This window comes from Lagenorhynchus albirostris, chromosome 2, assembly GCF_949774975.1.
Source record: "Lagenorhynchus albirostris chromosome 2, mLagAlb1.1, whole genome shotgun sequence".
Taxonomy (NCBI): domain Eukaryota; kingdom Metazoa; phylum Chordata; class Mammalia; order Artiodactyla; family Delphinidae; genus Lagenorhynchus; species Lagenorhynchus albirostris.
In genome coordinates, this window is record NC_083096.1 from 151,139,957 (window position 1) to 151,158,489 (window position 18,533).

Sequence of the window (18,533 nt, forward strand, 5' to 3'; positions counted from 1 at the left end):
CAGAGAGAGGGTTCTTCCAGATGGCAGAGTAAGTACCTCAGCTGACCTACCCCCTACACAATAAGGTAACTGTTAAAAACGATAAAAACAGTTATTTAAAGTCTTTGGAAATTGTCCTAAGGGCATGCAGCAAATGTAGAAACATTCGTTCAGGAAAATCTCCTCAATCTCAGTAGGAACAGAGACTGTGGCATATGAGCCATAATCGGCTCCTTCACCCTCTTCAGCTTCAAACACTTTATTCCTGTGTACTCTGGGCAGGTGTGGCTCCCTTTCCCCCTGGATCTCAGTCTTTGGGGCTCCCTTTCTCCCTGGATCTCAGTCTTTGGCTATGGTTTCACCCTGGGAAACCTGCTGGTGTTTCTTATCCCCACCTAGAAGCTCTATTCCAGGCAGGCGTGGCCAAGAAGACCTCCTCTTCCTTCCCCCAGCCAATTCCCACCTGTTGGTGGAAGCCCTACTCCAAGTGCAGAAGCACGAGAGTACCGGTGCCCCGACTGCCCCGCCCCAGCTAACTCATAGGGTGAGGGTTCCGCACCATGAGGGGGGAGCTGAAAAGATGAGGGATTCCACCCCCTTTCCACCTGCAAGTGCCACTCACGGAGTAGGGATGTCACTCTTGGAAAAGAAGGTCCCTACCCCTGGCTCTGGTGCAGTGGAGCAGGGGTTCTTCCCAGAGGGAAGTCAGGCATAAGACAAAGAGCCCTACAGCTCTGCCTGAGGAGACTGACTTATTTGGAACAGAGCATGGAGAATTCCATCCATGGGCATCATCTAAATCAATGGAGATCTAGGTGGAGGGCGATTAAGAGAAGGCTGGTAACTCCTTGATATAAGCAAGATGGCAGAACAACAGAATTGTAATAGAGAGGACAAGGGAAAGAGACAGTCAGGAGAGCCCTTCTGGGATCATAGACAACTCTGGGGATCGGGAAGGCTGTATGTACGTGCAAGGCTGCACCCACTCAAGAGCAATCAGAGCAGGATATGGGGAACACTTGAAAGTATCTCCTAAGCTGCACAATGACTCATTAACACAGGGCAGAAGCATCACAGGCACAAGGGGTTTAAACACATCTGACCAAACACTAACTGAATACTAAGCTCCTGACCCAGGGGCATTTCCCAGGAAGTCAGGCTTAGAAATAAAACCACGCTTATGTCTGGCAGCCTGGAAGGCTGTGTGCATGGCTAAGGCTGCACCCTCTCAGGTACAATCAGAGAGGGAATCTCCAAACTGCTAGTCTCTGGCTAAACATGGAGCAAAAGCATAAACTCAATGAACTGTGACAGCAGCCTCTAAGCCGAACACAAATCCAACAGTAAAGGGTGAAAATCTAACTGGCTAAGGGGCCTTAAGCACTATCTTAGGTCAACCCAGGGGCAAGCCCTAGGTAGCCAGGCTAAAAGATCAAAGTAGAAAAACATCCGAGCAGAGACATCCGAGGCTGCCCACTGTAGGAGAAAAAAAAGATTTCTCAGAATTAGTTCAGCCAAGTTGCTAAACAAAACAACCAAATAAAAACTTTCTAGCCTTTTCCCCTTTTCGTATTTGTAACTCCGTTCTCCAATAGAGAGAGACTGGCTCCCATGAACTCCAATGCGTTAATGGATTTTCTCAATCTCCTTATAAGTAACAAACCTGCTGACCCACTGGTTACCTCTTTGGGTGTTCCCATGACTACAGTCCTGTCAGCCACATCTCAGTCCTAGCTCTACCATGTCTCAGTCCTAGCTCTACCTCTTAAATTGCATTTTCTAATTGTTTTCTACTATCATGTAAAAATGCACTTAAATATAGTTATTTCTAACAATATTCTTAGATTCACTGATTTTAATAGTTTATCTGCAAATTCTCTGAATTTTCAACATACCCGATTATGTCTGTGGTGATAGTTTTATTTCATCCTGTCCAACCTTCATGCCTTTTATTTTGCTATGGCCTGAATGTCTGTGTCTCTCGCTACCTCCTCACCCCAAAATTCATATTTTGAAATCCTGACCCTCAAAGATGATGGTATTAGGAGCTGGGGCCTTGGGGGGGTGATTAGGTCCTCAGTGCTTCCCTCATGAGCCCTTATAAAAGAGGCTCCAGAGAGCTAGCTCGCCCCTTCCACCATGTGAGGATACAAGAAGTCTGCAGCCAGGAAAGAGGGCCCTCTCCTGACCATGCTGGCACCTTGATCTTGGACTTCCCACACTCCAAACTGTGAGGAAAATTTTCTGTTGTTTATAAGCTATCTAGTCTATGCTATTTTGTTATGGCAGCCCCGTGGACTAATGCATAGTTCAGTTCCTTGCCTTATTGCACTGGATAGGACTCAGTAGAAGGCTAACAGAAGGCATCAGGTTTTGTCCTCTATCTCAAAGGGAATGCTTTCATAATTTCATAATCAAGTGTGCTGTTTGTTGTAGGTTTTCTGTGTCTTTATTTTTCTCCAGGCTGCACTTTTTTTTTTTACTATTTATTTATTTATTTGGTTGCACTGGGTCTTAGTTGTGGCAGGTGGGCTCCTTAGTTGCAGCACATGGGCTCTTTGGTTGCAGCAGGCAGGCTCCTTAGTTGTGGCTTGCCGGCTACTTAGTTGTGGCCTGCAGGCTCCTTAGTTGTGGCATGTGAACTCTTAGTTGTGGCATGTATGTGGGATCTAGTTCCCTGACCGGGGATCGAACCCAGGCCCCCTGCATTGGGGGCGCAGAGTATTACCCACTGCGCCACAAGGGAAGTCCCTGTAAATGTCTTATATAAGATTTTTAGGGACTTCCCTGGTGGTCCAGTGGTTGAGAATCTGCCTTTCAATGCAGGGGACATGGCTCAAGCCCTGGTCAGGGAACTAATATCCCACATGCCTCAGGGCAAAAAGCCTGCGCTCTCTAGAGCCCACGTGCCACAACTAGTGAGCCCGTGCACTGCTACTGAGCCCGTGAACTCTGGAGCCCACACGCCACAACTAGAGAGAAGCCTGCACGCCACAACAAAGAGCCCGCATGCTGCAACGAAGATCCGCGTGCCACAGCTAAAGACCCGGTGCAGCCAAATAAAATATTTTTTCAAAGTACCTAAATTTTTTTTATAATATAATAAGTTCCCCATTATTTTTAGTTTCTTTTTTAAAATCATGAATGCATGTTAATGGTATAGATCTTTATTATATCTGGATTTATAGAGATAAGCATATGCTTTTTTATCCTTACTATGTTAATGTGGTATTCACTAATTGATTTCAAAATCTAAAATAACTTTGCATTCCTGGAATAAATCAACATGGTCATGCTGTATTTTCCTTTTAATATATTGCTTGATTGGTTTGATAATAATTTATGTAGGACTTTTTATGTTCATACAAAAGACTGGCTTATCGTTTTCCTTTCTTGTGATGTCTTTGACAGGTATCACAATTATGCTGACCTCCTAGAACAATGTTGGAAGTATTTGCTTTTTTTTTTTTAATTCTCTAGAAGAGTTTTTTCAAGATTAGTGTCATGTTTTCCTTAAAACTTGATATACTTCTCCAGTGATAGTTTTCTTTGTCAGAAGGTTTTAAATTACAGATTCAATTTTTCTAGGAATTTGTCAGTTTGTCTATGTATTCACATTTACTTGCATAAAGTTGTTCATAATATCTTCTTATGATCTTTTTTAATGTCTATAGGACCTGTACTGATATCCCCTTTTCATTCCTCACATTGGTTACTTATATCTTCTCTCTATCTTTTTTTCCCCTTAATCAGCTATGCTAAAGGTTTGTTCATTTTGAGTTTTCAAAAAATCAAGTTTTGTCATGTACCACAGTGTTCATTGCAGCTCTATTTACAATAGTCAGGACATGGAAGCAACCTAAGTGTCCAATGACAGATGAATGGGTAAAGAAGATGTGGCACATATATACAATGGAATATTACTCAGCCATAAAAAGAAACAAAATTGAGTTAGTTGTAGTGAGGTAGATGGACCTAGAGTCTGTCATTCAGAGTGAAGTAAGTCAGAAAGAGAAAAACAAATACTGTATGCTAACACATATATATGGAATCTAAAAAAAAAACGTTCTGAAGAACGTAGGGGCAGGACAGGCATAAAGACTCAGACGTAGAGAATGGACTTGAGGACATGGGGAGGGGGAAGGGTAAGCTGGGAAGAAGTGAGAGTGGCATGGACATATATACACTATCAAATGTAAAATAGATAGCTAGTGGGAAGCAGCCGTATAGCACAGGGAGATCAGCTCAGTGCTCTCTGACCACCTAGAGGGGTAGAATAGGGAGGGTGGGAGGGGAGACGCAAAAGGGAGGGGATATGGGGATGTATGTATATGTATAGCTGATTCACTTTGTTATACAGCAGAAACTAACACACAATTGTAAAGCAATTATACTCCAATAAAGATGTTAAAAAGGTAAAAATTTTTTAAAAAATCAAGTTTTGGCTTTGATGATCTTCTATCATGTGAACGTTCTCTGTTTCATTAACTCCTGCTCTTATCCTGATGATGTCCTTTCTTTTGTTTTCTTTGAATTAATTTGCTGTTCTATTTCTAATTTATTGAGCTGGAAGGTTATATCACTGATTTTCATCTTTTTCACTTTTCCAATACATGTATTTAATGTCATAAATTTCCCTGTATGCATGGCTTTAGCTGCACGCTCCATCTATATTTTCTTTTGTTTTTGTTTTTTCTTGCAGTATTACACATGTAAGCCTAACATATATCCCGGGCTGGAGACAAGTGTTATAAATTCTTGTAAAGTGAGGAAACATGGCTGCTCTCCTGGGTTGGTGAGGTAGGGCCTCCTATGGGAGTGTGCATGGTCCTGGAAAGAGCATCACATTCACCTGGTGTGCTTTCCTCCGCATCTCCACAGTCACACTGTTGGAGCTTAGGAAACGCAGCAACTCTCAGTACTGCTTGTGCTTAACAGCACTTTTGCTTGTGACCTGTTAATTGCTAAACTCAGTGGTCACTTTTTAGTATTCACAGCCCACTCTCTGACATTTAATACCACTGACTACTTTATGCTTTTGGAAACCAGTTCCCTGGCTTCTTTGATACAATTCCTCGATTCCAGGTTCTCTTTGTACCTCATTTGCAGTCTCTCTCTTCTTTACCAGTCCCTTAAATGTTGGTCATTCATCTCCTGCCCAAGATCTCAGATTCCGCATGAGCCCTTGGTGATCTAATCTATGCCTCTGACTTCTACTGACTACCACCTAATCCCCTGAATTGGAATTTTTAGCCTTGACTTCTTTCTGACCTCTGCACTCATATATCACACTCCTGGACACATCAAACATAACGTGTCCAAAATGGAGCTTAATATTTTTTTTCTCTCTGTCCCTACTACTAAAGCCATGGCTTAGTTCCTAGCTCCTTTTTCACCCTCATTTCCTAGCTGATCTCCTTCACTCCAACTTCCCTCCCCTCTAATCCATTCTCAGTACTGTTTGGAGAATTATCTTTCTGATACCATTACTTCCTTTCTTAAATCCTTCCAATTGTTTCTCATCATCTACAGACTAATGTTCAATTCCTTGGCATGGCATACATACTCTATGGTACAGCAGACTTCTCCAGCTCCTCCTTCTATCACTCCTTAAATGTGTCCTATAAACCACAAACCACCATCCTATTCTATACTCCCATTCCTGCATCTACAACACATCCTGCTGCTTAGAATGCTTTTCCTTTCCCATTGCTTGTTCTCTCCAAATTCATCTGCTGACTTCTTACCCTTTCAATCTTTAGTCTCTCCCTTTTCTGCATGCTCCATATCTACTTTATCTTTAGGAACTACTGGTTTTCCTTCCTAAATATCTTTTGAATCCATCCACTTCTTCCTATTGGTACCACCTCCATCCTGGTCTAAAATACTAATCATTTATCATGTAGATAACAATCTCCTTACCATTTCCACCCTCGTCCTTTTCAATACAATCTTCATTCTGCAGCCAAAGTAATGTTTTAAAATGCAAATATGGTCATATCATTTCTTGCCCTAAAACTCTTCAATGATTTCATGGAACAGGAAGGATAAAGTATAAAATCCTTAAAAGGCCTACAAGGTTCCATGAACAAGGTTCCATGAACTTGGGTCGCTGCTAACCTCACCAATCTCAGTTTCATTCCTGATACCTATGCTTCAGTCTCACAGACGGTTCCTCCTATACCCTTAGAAATCTCCCATCTCAGGGTCTTTGTTTATTTATTTATTTTTGGCTGCTTTGAGTCTTTGTTGCTGAACATTGGCTTTTCTCTGGCTGCAGTGAGAGGAGGCTACTGTTGGTTGCGGTGCGTGGGCTTCTCATTGTGGTGGCTTCTCTTGTTGCGGAGCATGGGCTCTAGGCACACAGGCTCAGTAGTTGTGGTGTGCGGGCTTCAGTAGTTGTGGCACGTGGGCTCAGTAGTTGTGGCTCACGGCCTCTAGAGCACAGGCTCAGTAGCTGTGGCACATGGGCTTAGTTGCACTGCGGCATTTGGGATCTTCCTGGACCAGGGCTTGAACCTGTGTCCCCTGCATTGGCAGGCGGATTCTTAACACTGTGCCACCAGGGAAGCCCAGGGTCTTTGGATCTCTATCTGCAATGATTTTCCCCACCAGCTCTGTCTGATTAATTCCGAGCCACTCCTTAGGACCAAGCCTTCGTGAACATCCCAATTTCCCTCATGATGCCCACTCCTCACCACTTCCTCTCATAACAACCCATATTTTTCTTTCACTGAGTTTACTACAGTTAGTACTTAAATCTGTCTGTGCATTTGTTTTATTGTCATTTCCCCCAACTAGACGGGGACCTTCGAGGGAAAGGAATCACTTCTCTTTTGTTCACTTATACCCCATTGGCTAGCATGATGCTTGGCTCTGAGTCCTTGTTTCCTTGGACACTGTCCACTCACTTACCTTCCCTGTGTGTCCTTTCAGATTCGAGATGTTCTCCAGGCTGGTGGCGGAAAAAATGTGAATCACATTCCCATTGACTGCAGCAAACAGGTGACCTCCATTGCTAAAGCAACACTACCAGGAAATACAGGAAGAGAGTAAGAATGAAAGACAGTAGTCTATCTGAAGGTTACAGTTGAGTTCAGGGTGAAACCATACGTAGGATTGGGAATCAGGGGAAGGTGCAAATAGGACTGAGAAGTGCTGACATCTTCACTTTCACTATTCCTGTAGCTCATATTGGCCAAGATGCTGACCCTACCATGTGCACGAATCATGAAGGTGCTTGGGTCAGAGAATAGAACACTCATTTTGTCTGCAGAAGAAGTTTCAGAACAGGGGAGCAATTCCTCAGATCACTGTCTTGATTCCACAAGTCATCTCAGGGGGAAATCTGATGGGCTATTGTCTCTCCCTGTTGCTCATTTTCCCTGGCGCCTCCCAATCGCCAAACTCGCCTTCCCAGCTGTGACTCCGATTCTGTGATAACTTTCTTTTTAATGCTTTTAAAACATATATTACTCCACAGTCACAGAGTGGACTGATCACAGGTGAGATCTCACATGGTGTGGTTCAGTGATATATTTTGGTGGGCATAAAAGAAAGAGGATAGAACCAACATACTCAATAAGTTTGGTGGGAGAAATGGATTTCTTTTTAAGCCACCAGAATTCTCTAAGACAGTCTTTGGTCCTACCTCCCCAGTTGTGCTAGTTCTGATATTTCAACTCTGGCTTTCTAAGAAACTGGACCTTTATCTCCAGTAGTTGTTACCTCTTTGCACCCTCTGACAGAGTATTCTTTGAAAGAACGTATATCATCAATGAGTAGATTCATAAGGCGTAGTTTGTCAGCAAACCCTACTACAATGTAGTGTCCAGATGGGTGAAGGCTGATTGTATAAGCTTCTTCTTGGTATTCCTTAAATAGTTCCTGGGTGCTGTGAAAAAGATAAATTATTGAATATAAGTCTAGCCCACTGAGTCCCTCAAGTCCTCCATTGTATCTGGTACATATTTTTATCCTAGCGTTTGAGATACTTTATTACTTGCAATTATTGGTGCCTTTTTTTCTAGATTTTGGTTACTTGAGGGTAGTGTCCAGCAATGAGTATGGCAAGTAAAGGGACTGAATATGGCATTGTCTAGACATGTTGAAGGCACAGCTCCATTTAGATTTCTAAATCAGAAGTATTGCACAATTTTTTTTCCAGCAGCCCCAGCAGCTATATACAAGAGCAAAGAAGTTACGTCATGGGGCCAATCTAGGCTGGAGATTCTCAAGGAAGCTGTGCCAGGAGGATAAAATCACTGGGAGCTGAAGGTGGTTGGGGCAGTGATCTGGATTCAAAGGGCGAATCAATGGTCTGGAGAGCTCCGTGGGGCAAAAAGCAGGTCTAGTGGGGGTGAGGGGATAGGAAAGCTAGAAGGACACAGGAGGGTATGTAAGGACGGGAGATATTGAAATGTTTCTTTATGTCCCACGTGCCAAGCATGGTGTCTGGCACGTAGCAAGCACTGAATAAAGTATAAAGTGATTTTCTAGCTCATGCAAGAGTGAAAAGTAAAGAGAACAAGGTAGTATGACTGACTTGATTAAAAAAAAAACTTTTCCAACTGAAAGCTTCTAAGTAATTAAAATTTCAAACCTCTAATTAAAATAATTCGCATGGAAAATTTAACAACTGAAATCGTGCATATCACAGTAGCAAAGCCTTTCACTCCTTACTTTGATTCATAATTCCAGATGCGAACAGACCGGTCCACAGAGCAGGTGGCAATGAGGGGTTTGCGGATGCAAGTAGCTAGACCAGTGATGGATGCTGAGTGCAACGGGTACATCAGATACTCAAAGTGGGCAGGCTCCCCCTGGAGAAATCACACAGAATGAGATGGGGCAGAGGAAGGAAAAGGCTGGTAATGCACTCCAGCTCTCATCACTACTTATGGACGTTAATTAGCCCAGATGCACAGAAATCAGGCTGTGGGCAAACTGCTTTAACATTATGCATATTTTCCTATACCATTATTATTTTAAAACATCATTTTAATGGCAATAAAGTATTTTATTCTATGAATATACCAGAATTTAATTTATCTATCCTTCTACTATAGGAATATTTAAGTGGTCTCTGATTTTTGTTAGTTAGGGGTAACACTAGACTAAATATTCTTACATGTAACTCTGTGTTCCTCTCTGATTACTTCCTTAGATACTGCAGGGTAAGTGCCTGACATTAAGCTTTTGAGTCTCAACGCATCTATTTCAAAGGACATCTATCTTGAATAAACATATTGCCAGTTGTATGACACAGCTACCAGCCAAATAATCTGCCAAAGAATTAAGCCGTCCCCACCCTTGAAGACCCCTTTTGCAGAAAGTCCTGGATAACTTAAATAACTGACTTCTTGAGTGACCCCACTTTTCTCTTCCTGTGGCCTAATTCTCACTCTCGTGGCTAAATGACCATTAAATCAATAGTGAACTCGCAAAACCCTAGACACCCCACCTTCAAACCTTAATAAATGCAGAGCCCCAGGTCCACCTCTCTCTTTAACCATGTCCTCACTGTGTGGCCCTTGGGCTTGCTCTGTACCCTCCAGGACCTGTGAGTAAGAAATCTTGTTCCTCAAAGTTCCCTGATGGTTTTTGATGAAGTACATCCTACAATCACAATAAGAACCAAAGGGCCAGTCAGGCCACAGCATTGGCCCTGGTTGGGGGAGTGTATGTGGGGCCTTTGCTAGGAGTCATACAGCCCCCGGGTAGTGCCTCCGGCATTCCTAGCTGATGGCATCACCACCAATAGGTTGGGACCCACACAACAGATGTATTTCTAGAAGTGGAATACAGGGCAAAATGGTGTGAATGATTTTCAAGATCTTAATGAGAACTCCCAAATTTCTCTGCAGAGAGACTATGTTACTCCACAAGCAGCAGCAAGGAGAGTTGGGTGAATGATTTTAAGTTAAAATTTATCCTATTGCACTGCTTGTGTAGATTCCAGGTGTCTGTCATCAGAGACATTACACCTGGGACACCTGAATGAAGCGTGATGACTGGGGAGTTTAATGAGGTGTACATACTTTGTTCACAAGCCAAGGCAAAGGCTGAGCTGGCAACCCCCTCAAATTCAGACGCTTCCCTTCTCTACTGTGGCAGAAAGAGGTGCTGGGCTGGGGTGGGGGTAGGCACAGATTATTCCCATTCTTCTCCATCTGCTTCCCCTTCTTTCTCCAATATCTTCAATCTTGCTGTCTCTACTAGCACATTTCTACTAGTTTTTTTTTTTTTTTCCCCTGAAGGATGAGCAAGAACTAATGTGGGGAAGGGGACAATATAAGAGTGCCCCAGGCAGAGGTAGGAGCATACTGAAGCCTTTTGGCAGAGGGAACATGCAGACCCATGGTGATCAGAAAGGCCTGTCCTATCAGGTGGAATGATGGGATGGGGCTGCGGAAAGCAGCCTGGGCCAGACATTGCCCAGCCCTGTGCACCCAGTTCAGTTCTTCTCAGAGCCCAGGAAGCCAATGAAGGATCGCAGCTGTGATGACGGTGGAGGTGGTGGAGGATGTGTATTTTGTGACAACCACGTCTGGGATTTGAAAAGATCACTCTGGCAGCCAAACAGAATATAATTCAGGGGCTGGAGGGCAGAGTGTACATGAAGAGACAAGCAGGAAACTGTTCTAGCCTGGGAGAGAGAGTGGAAACACTCCCCTCCACAGAAGGTCCCACTCTCTGGTCTAGTTCTCTCCTCCCCACACAGCCTTCCTTCTGAGAGGCCCTGCCCACCAGCAGGGAGAGAAGCTCTATGCAATGAGCTCACCCCTCTACACAGAGAAAGTGGACAGACTGGAGATCCAGCCATCAAATTAGTCCTTTCTGAGTCCTTGTGAATGAAGTGTCCCCAGGTGGAATGATAAAAATGTCTTAGTTTGGGGTATACAACGTAATGACTTATATATTAGCTGACAAGCTTTTAAGTACACTCAAATTCCTGTTATGTTAAAACAAAAGCAATTCTCTCTTTTCCACCATGTCTCTGCACCTCATTCTATGAGGTCAGTATTACCTGGATACCAGAAGCAGATAAAGGCATCACAAGAAAACTACAGAGCAACATCCATTTATGAATGTAATTTGGTTTTGAATTTTATTTTATTTATTTTTTTATACAGCAGGTTCTTATTAGTTATCCATTTTATACATATTAGTGTATACATGTAAATCCCAATCTCCCAATTCATCCCACCAGCACCCCCTGCTCCCCGCCACTTTCCCTCTTTGGTGTCCATATGTTTGTTCTCTACATCTATGTCTCAATTTCTGCCCTGCAAACAGGTTCATCTGTACCATTTTTCTAGGTTCCACATATATGTGTTAATATACGATATTTTCTCTTTCTGATTTACTTCACTCTGTATGACAGTCTCTAGATCCATCCACGTCTGTACAAATGACCCAATTTCGTTCCTTTTTATGGCTGAGTAATATTGCATTGTATATATGTCCCACATCTTCTTTATCCATTCATCTGTCGATGGGCATCTAGGTTGCTTCCATGTCCTGGCTATTGTAAATACTGCTGCAATGAACATTGGGGTGCATGTGTCTTTTTGAATTATGGTTTTCTCAGGGTATATGCCCAGTAGTGGGATTGCTGGGTCATATGGTAATTCTATTTTTAGATTTTTTTTTGTGGTATGCGGGCCTCTCACTGTTGTGGCCTCTCCCGTTGCGGAGCACAGGCTCCAGACACGCAGGCTCAGCGGCCATGGCTCACGGGCCCAGCCGCTCCGCGGCATGTGGGATCCTCCCGGACCGGGGCACAAACCCGTGTCCCCTGCATCGGCAGGCGGACTCTCAACCACTGCGCCACCAGGGAAACCCTATTTTTAGTTTTTTAAGGAACCTCCATACTGTTCTCCGTAGTGGCTGTATCAATTTACATTCCCACCAACAATGCAAGAGGGTTCCCTGTTCTCCACATCCTCTCCAGCATTTGTTGTTTGTAGATTGTCTGATGATGCCCATTCCAACTGGTGTGAGGTGATACCTCACTGTAGTTTTGATTTGCATTTCTCTAATAATTAGTGATGTTGAGCATCTTTTCATGAGCTTCTCGGTCATCTGTATGTCTTCTTTGGAGAAATGTCTATTTAGGTCTTCTGCCCATTTTTGGATTGGGTTGTTTGTTTTTTCAATATTGAGCTGCATGAGCTGTTTATATATTTTGGACATTAATCCTTTGTCCATTGATTCGTTGGCAAATATTTTCTCCCATTCTGAGGGTTGTCTTTTCGTCTTGTTTGTAGTTTCCTTTGCTGTGCAAAAACTTTTAAGTTTCATTAGGTCCCATTTATTTATTTTTGTTTTTACTTCCATTACTTGAGGAGGTGGATCAAAAAAGATCTTGCTGTGATTTATGTCAAAGAGTGTTCTTCCTATATTTTCCTCGAAAAGTTGTATATGTCCGGCCTTACATTTAGGTCTCTAATCCATTTTGAGTTTATTTTTGTGTATGGTGTTAGGGAGTGTTCTAATTTCATTCTTTTACACGTAGCTGTCCAGTTTTCCCAGCACCATTTATTGAAGACACCGTCTTTTCTCCATTGTATATCCTCGCATCCTTTGTCATAGATTAGTTGACCATAGGTGCGTGGGTTTATCTCTGGGCTTTCTATCCTGTTCCATTGATCTATATTTCTGTTTTTGTGCCAGTACCATACTGTCTTGATTACTGTAGCTTTGTAGTATAGCCTGAAGTCAGGGAGTCTGATTCCTCCAGCTCTGCTTTTTTCCTTCAAGAGTGCTTTGGCTATTCGGGGTCTTTTTTGTCTCCATACAAATTTTAAGATTTTTTTGTTCTAGTTCTGTAAGAAATGCCATTGGTAATTTGATAGGGATTGCATTGAATCTGTAGATTGCTTTGGGTAGTACAGTCATTTTCACAATATTGATTCTTCCAATCCTAGAACATGGTATATCTCTCCATCTGTTGGTATCATCTTTAATTTCTTTCATCAGCATCTAATAGTTTTCTGCATACAGGTCTTTTGTCTCCCTAGGTAGGTTTATTCCTAGGTATTTTATTCTTTTTGTTGCAATGGTAAATGGGAGTGTTTCCTTAATTTCTCTTTCAGATTTTTCATCATTAGCATATAGGAATGCAAGAGATTTCTGTGCATTAATTTTGTATCCAGCAACTTTACCAAATTCATTGATTAGCTCTAGTAGTTTTCTGGTGGCACCTTTAGGATTCTCTATGTATAGTATCATGTCACCTGCAAACAGTGACAGTTTTACTTCTTCTTTTCCAATTTGGATTCTTTTTATTTCTTTTCTTCTCCGATTGCCGTGGCTAGGACTTCCAAAACTATGTTGAATAATAGCAATGAGAGTGGACATCCTTGTCTTGTTCCTGATCTTAGAGGAAATGCTTTCAGTTTTTCACCACTGAGAATGATGTTTGCTGTGGGTTTGTCATATATGTCCTTTATTATGTTGAGGTAGGTTCCCTCTATGTCCACTTTCTGGAGAGTTTTTATCATAACTGGGTGTTGAGTTTTGTCTAAAACTTTTTCTGCATCTATTGAGATGATCATACGGTTCTTATTCTTCAATTTGTTAATATGGTGTATCACATTGATTGATTTGCATATATTGAAGAATCCTTGCATCCCTGGGATAAATCCCACTTGATCATGGTGTACGATCCTTTTAATGTGTTGTTGGATTCTGTTTGCTAGTATTTTGTTGAGGATTTTTGCATCTATGTTTATCAGTGATATTGGTCTGTAATTTTCTTTTTTTGTAGTATCTTTGTCTGGTTTTGGTATCAGCATGATTGTGGCCTCATAGAATGAGTTTGGGAGTATTCCTTCCTCTGCAATTTTTTGGAAGAGTTTGAGAAGGATGGGTGTTAGCTCTTCTCTAAATGTTTGATAGAATTCACCTGTGAAGCCATCTGGTCCTGAACTTGTGTTTGTTGGAAGATTTTTAATCACAGTTTCAATTTCATTACTTGTGATTGGTCTGTTCATATTTTATATTTCTTCCTGGTTCAGTCTCAGAAGGTTGTGCTTTTCTAAGAATTTGTCCATTTCTTCCAGGTTGTCCATTTTATTGGCATAGAGTTGCTTGTAGTAGTTTCTTAGCATGCTTTGTATTTCTGCAGTGTCTGTTGTAACTTCTCTTTTTCATTTCTAATTTTACTGATTTGAGTCCTCTTCCTCTTTTTTTGATGAGTCTGGCTAATGGTTTTTCAATTTTATCTTCTCAAAAAACCAACTTTTAGTTTTATTGATCTTTGCTACTGTTTTCTTTGTTTCTATTTCATTTATTTGTGCTCTGATCTTTATGATTTCTTTCCTTCTACTAACTTCGGGTTTTGTTTGTTCTTCTTTCTCTAGTTCCTTTAGGTGTAAGGTTAGATTGTTTATTTGAGATGTTTGTTGTATCCTGAGGTAGGATTGTATTGCTATAAACCTCCCTCTTAGAACTGCTTTTGCTGCATCCCATAGGTTTTGGATCATCGTGTTTTCATTGTAATTTGTCTCTAGGTATTTTTTGATTTCCCTGATTTCTTCAGTGTTCTCTTGGTTATTTACTAACGTATTGTTTAGCCTCCATGTGTTTGTGTTTTTTATGTTTTTTCCCCTGTAATTGATTTCTAATCTCATAGCATTGTGGTCAGAAAAGATGCTTGATATGATTTCAATTTTCTTAAATTTACTGAGGCTTGATTTGTGACCCAAGATATGATCTACACTGGAGAATGTTCCATTCGCACTTGAGAAGAAAGTGTAATCTGCTGTTTTTGGAAGGAATGTCCTATAAATATCAGTTAAATCTCTCTGGTCTGTTGTGTCATTTAAAGCTTGTGTTTCCTTATTAACTTTCTGTTTGGATGATCTGTCCATTGGGGTAAGTGAGGTGTTAAAAGTCTCCCACTATTATTGTGTTACTGTCGATTTCTTCTTTTATAGCTGTTAGCAGTTGCCTTATGTATTGAGGTGCTCCTATGTTGGGTGCATATATATTTATAATTGTTATATCTTCTTCTTGGATTGATCCCTTGATCATTATGTAGTGTCCTTCCTTGTCTCTTGTACCATTCTTTATTTGAAAGTCTATTTTGTCTTATATGAGTATTGCTACTCCAGCTTTCTTTTGATTTCCATTTGCATGGAATATCTTTTTCCATCCCCTCACTTTCAGTCTGTATGTGTCCCTAGGTCTGAAGTGCATCTCTTGTAGACAGCATATAGAGGGGTCTTGTTTTTGTATCCATTCAGCGAGCCTGTGTTTTCTGGTTGGAGCATTTAATCCATACACGTTTAAGGTAATTGTCTATATGTATGTTCTTATGACCATTTTCTTAATTGTTTTGGGTTCGTTTTTGTAGGTCCTTTTCTTCTCTTGTGTTTCCCACTTAGAGAAGTTCCTTTAGCATTTGTTGTAGAACTGGTTTGGTGGTGCTGAATTCTCTTAGCTTTTGCTTGTCTGTAAAGCTTTTGATTTCTCCATAGAATCTGAATGAGATCCTTGCCGGGTAGAATAGTCTTGGTTGTAGGTTCGTCCCTTTCATCAGTTTAAATATGTCATGCCACTACCTTCTGGCTTGTAGAGTTTCTGCTGAGAAATCAGCTGTTAACCTTATGGGAGTTCCCTTTTATATTATTTGTCTTTTTTCCCTTGCTGCTTTCAACAATTTTTCTCTCTTTACTTTTTGCCAGTTTGATTACTATGTGTCTCGGCGTGTTTCTCCTTGGGTTTATCCTGTATGGGGCTCTCTGCACTTCCTGGACTTGGGTGGCTATTTCCTTTCCCATGTTAGGGAATTTTTTAACTATAATCTCTTCAGATATTTTCTCGGGTCCTTTCTCTCTCTCTTCTCTTTCTGGGACCTCTAATAATGTGAATGTTGTTGCCTTTAATGTCCCAGAGGTCTCTTAGGCTGTCTTCATTTCTTTTCATTCTTTTTTCTTTAGTCTGTACCACAGCAGTGAATTCCACCCTTCTGTCTTCCAGGTCACTTACCCGTTCTTCTGCCTCAGTTAGTCTGCTATTGATTCCTTCTATTGTAGTTTTCATTTCAGTTATTGTATTGTTCATCTCTGTTTGTTTGTTCTTTAATTCTTCTAGGTCTTTGTTAAACATTTCTTGCATCTTCTCGATCTTTGCCTCCATTCTTTTTCTGAGGTCCTGGATCATCTTCACTATCATTATTCTGAATTCTTTTTCTGGAAAGTTGACTATCTCCACTTCATTTCATTGTTTTTCTGGGGTTTTATCTTGTTCCTTCATCTGGTACATAGCTCTCTGTCTTTTTATTTTGTCTATCTTTCTGTGAATGTGGTTTTTGTTCCACAGGCTGCAGGATTGTAGCTCTTCTTGCTTCTGCTGTCTGCCTTCTGGTGGGTGAGGCTATCTAAGAGGATTGTGCAAGTTTCCTCATGGAAGGGACTGGTGGTGGGTAGAGCTGGCTGTTGCTCTGGTGGGTAGAGCACAGTAAAACTTTAATCCATTTGTCTGCTGTTGGGTGGGGCTGGGTTCCCTCCCTATTGGTTGTTTGGCCTGAGGCGACCCAACACTGGAGCCTACCCAGGCTCTTTGGTGGGGCTGATGGCGGACTCTAGGAGGGCTCACAACAAGGAGTACTTCCCAGAACTTCTGCTGCCAGTGTCCTTGTCCTCACGGTGAGACAGAGCCACCCCCTGCCTCTGCTGGAGACCCTCCAACACTAGCAGGTAGGTCTGATTCAGTCTCCTGTGGGGTCACGGCTCCTTCCCGTGGGTTCCGATACACACGCTCCTTTGTGTGTGCCCTCCAAGAGTGGAGTCTCTGTTTCTCCCAGTCCTGTTGAAATCCTGCAATCAAATCCTGCTAGCCTTCGAACTCTGTTTCTCTAGTAATTCCTCCTCCCGTTGCCAGACCCTCAGGTTGGGAAGCCTGATGTGTGGCTCAGAACCTTCACTCCAGTAGGTGGACTTCTGTAGTATAAGTGTTCTCCAGTTTGTGAGTCACCCACCCAGCAGTTATGGGATTTGATTTTATTGTGATTGCACCCCTCCTACCATCTCATTGCAGCTTCTCCTTTGTCTTTGGATGTGGGGTATCTTTTTTGGTGTGTTCCAGTGTCTTCCTGTTGATGATTGTTCAGCAGTTAGTTGTGATTCCAGTGCTCTTGCAGGAGGGAGTGAGTGTAATTTAAAAATCAGATAAGAACAAATGTTGGTAAAAACAGAGAGAAATGAGAACACTCGTACACAGCTGATAGGAATATAAATGGTGCAGCACCTTGGAAAACTATCTGGCAGTTCCTTAAACGTTTAAATATTGAGTTACTACGTGACCCAGGAATTCCACTCCTAGGTATACACCCAGAAGGATAAAAACATATGTCTACAGAAAAACTTGTACACAGATGTTTATAGCAGTTAGAAACAGCCCAATTGTTCATCAACTGATGATTAGACCAACAAAAGTGGTACAGCCATGCAATGGAATATTATTTGGACATGAAAAGGAATGGAGTACAAGGGACTTCCCTGGTGGTCCAGTGGTAAAGAATCTGCCTTCCAATACAGGGGACGCAGGTACAATCCCTGATCTGGGACCTAAGATTCCACATGCTGTGAAGCAACTAAGCCCATGCGTTGCAACTACTGAGCTCATGCACCTCAAGGAGAGAGCCCACGTGCTGCAAACTGCAGTGCCTACGCGCCCTGGAGCCTGCACGACACAATTAGAGAGGGAAAACCCACATGCCACAACTAGAGAAAAGCCCGAGCGCCCCAACAAAAGATCCTGCATACCAAGCACCACAACGAAAGATACTGCATGCCTCAACGACCCGACGCAGACAAAAATAAAAAAGGAGTGGAGTACTGATACATGGTACCACATGGATGAAACTTAAAAACATTGTGCTAAGTGAAAGAAGCCAGTCCCAAGAGTCCACATATTGGTATGCAATGTTCAGAAAAGGCAAATCTATACAGACACAAGACAGTAGTGGTTGGCTACAGCTGGGAGGGAGGCAGATGGGATGGTGGGAGCATAATAGCTAAAGGGCATATATTTTTTTTAAGTGATGAAAGTGTTCTAAAATTGATGGAGGTAATGGCTGCACAACTCTGTGAATATACTAAAAACCATTGTATTGTACACTTTACATAGGTGAACTGTATAATGACTTATAACTCAATACAGCTGTTATTTAGAAAACCACCATTACTGAGAAAGATATATTAAAATCTCCTACGATTGTAGGTGGTTTATTTTCCTTGTTGTTCTGCCAAAGTTTGCTGGATATATTTTGAGTCCATGCTGTTAGGTGCATACAAATTTAAAACTAATGTCTGCTTGATGAAGTGAACCTTTTATAAGTACAAAGTGATTCTTTTTATCTTTAATACCGCTTTTTTGTTGCAATGTCTGCAGTGTATTCATATTGGCTTTCTTTGTTATTTAAAAACAAAAAGCAATGATAAACCTTTACATATATACATCTCTGTGCACAGAAGCAGGTATAGCCGTACATTAAATACCTGAAGTACACTTGTTTGCTGGGTTAAAGACAGGTACAATTT

The 18,533-nt window shown here is 41.7% G+C and overlaps 1 protein-coding gene across 1 annotated transcript in view; it reads right to left on the reverse strand.

The window, feature by feature from the left end:
- Positions 1-18,533, reverse strand: part of CFAP57 (cilia and flagella associated protein 57) — a 76,982-nt gene that overhangs the window by 43,126 nt on the left and 15,323 nt on the right. The window contains exons 6-8 of the mRNA XM_060142649.1: positions 8,662-8,801; positions 7,708-7,873; positions 6,895-7,008 (exon numbers count right to left, since the gene is read on the reverse strand). Coding sequence (XP_059998632.1) covers positions 6,895-7,008; positions 7,708-7,873; positions 8,662-8,801 — 420 coding nt within the window. The remainder of the gene's footprint in view (positions 1-6,894; positions 7,009-7,707; positions 7,874-8,661; positions 8,802-18,533) is intronic.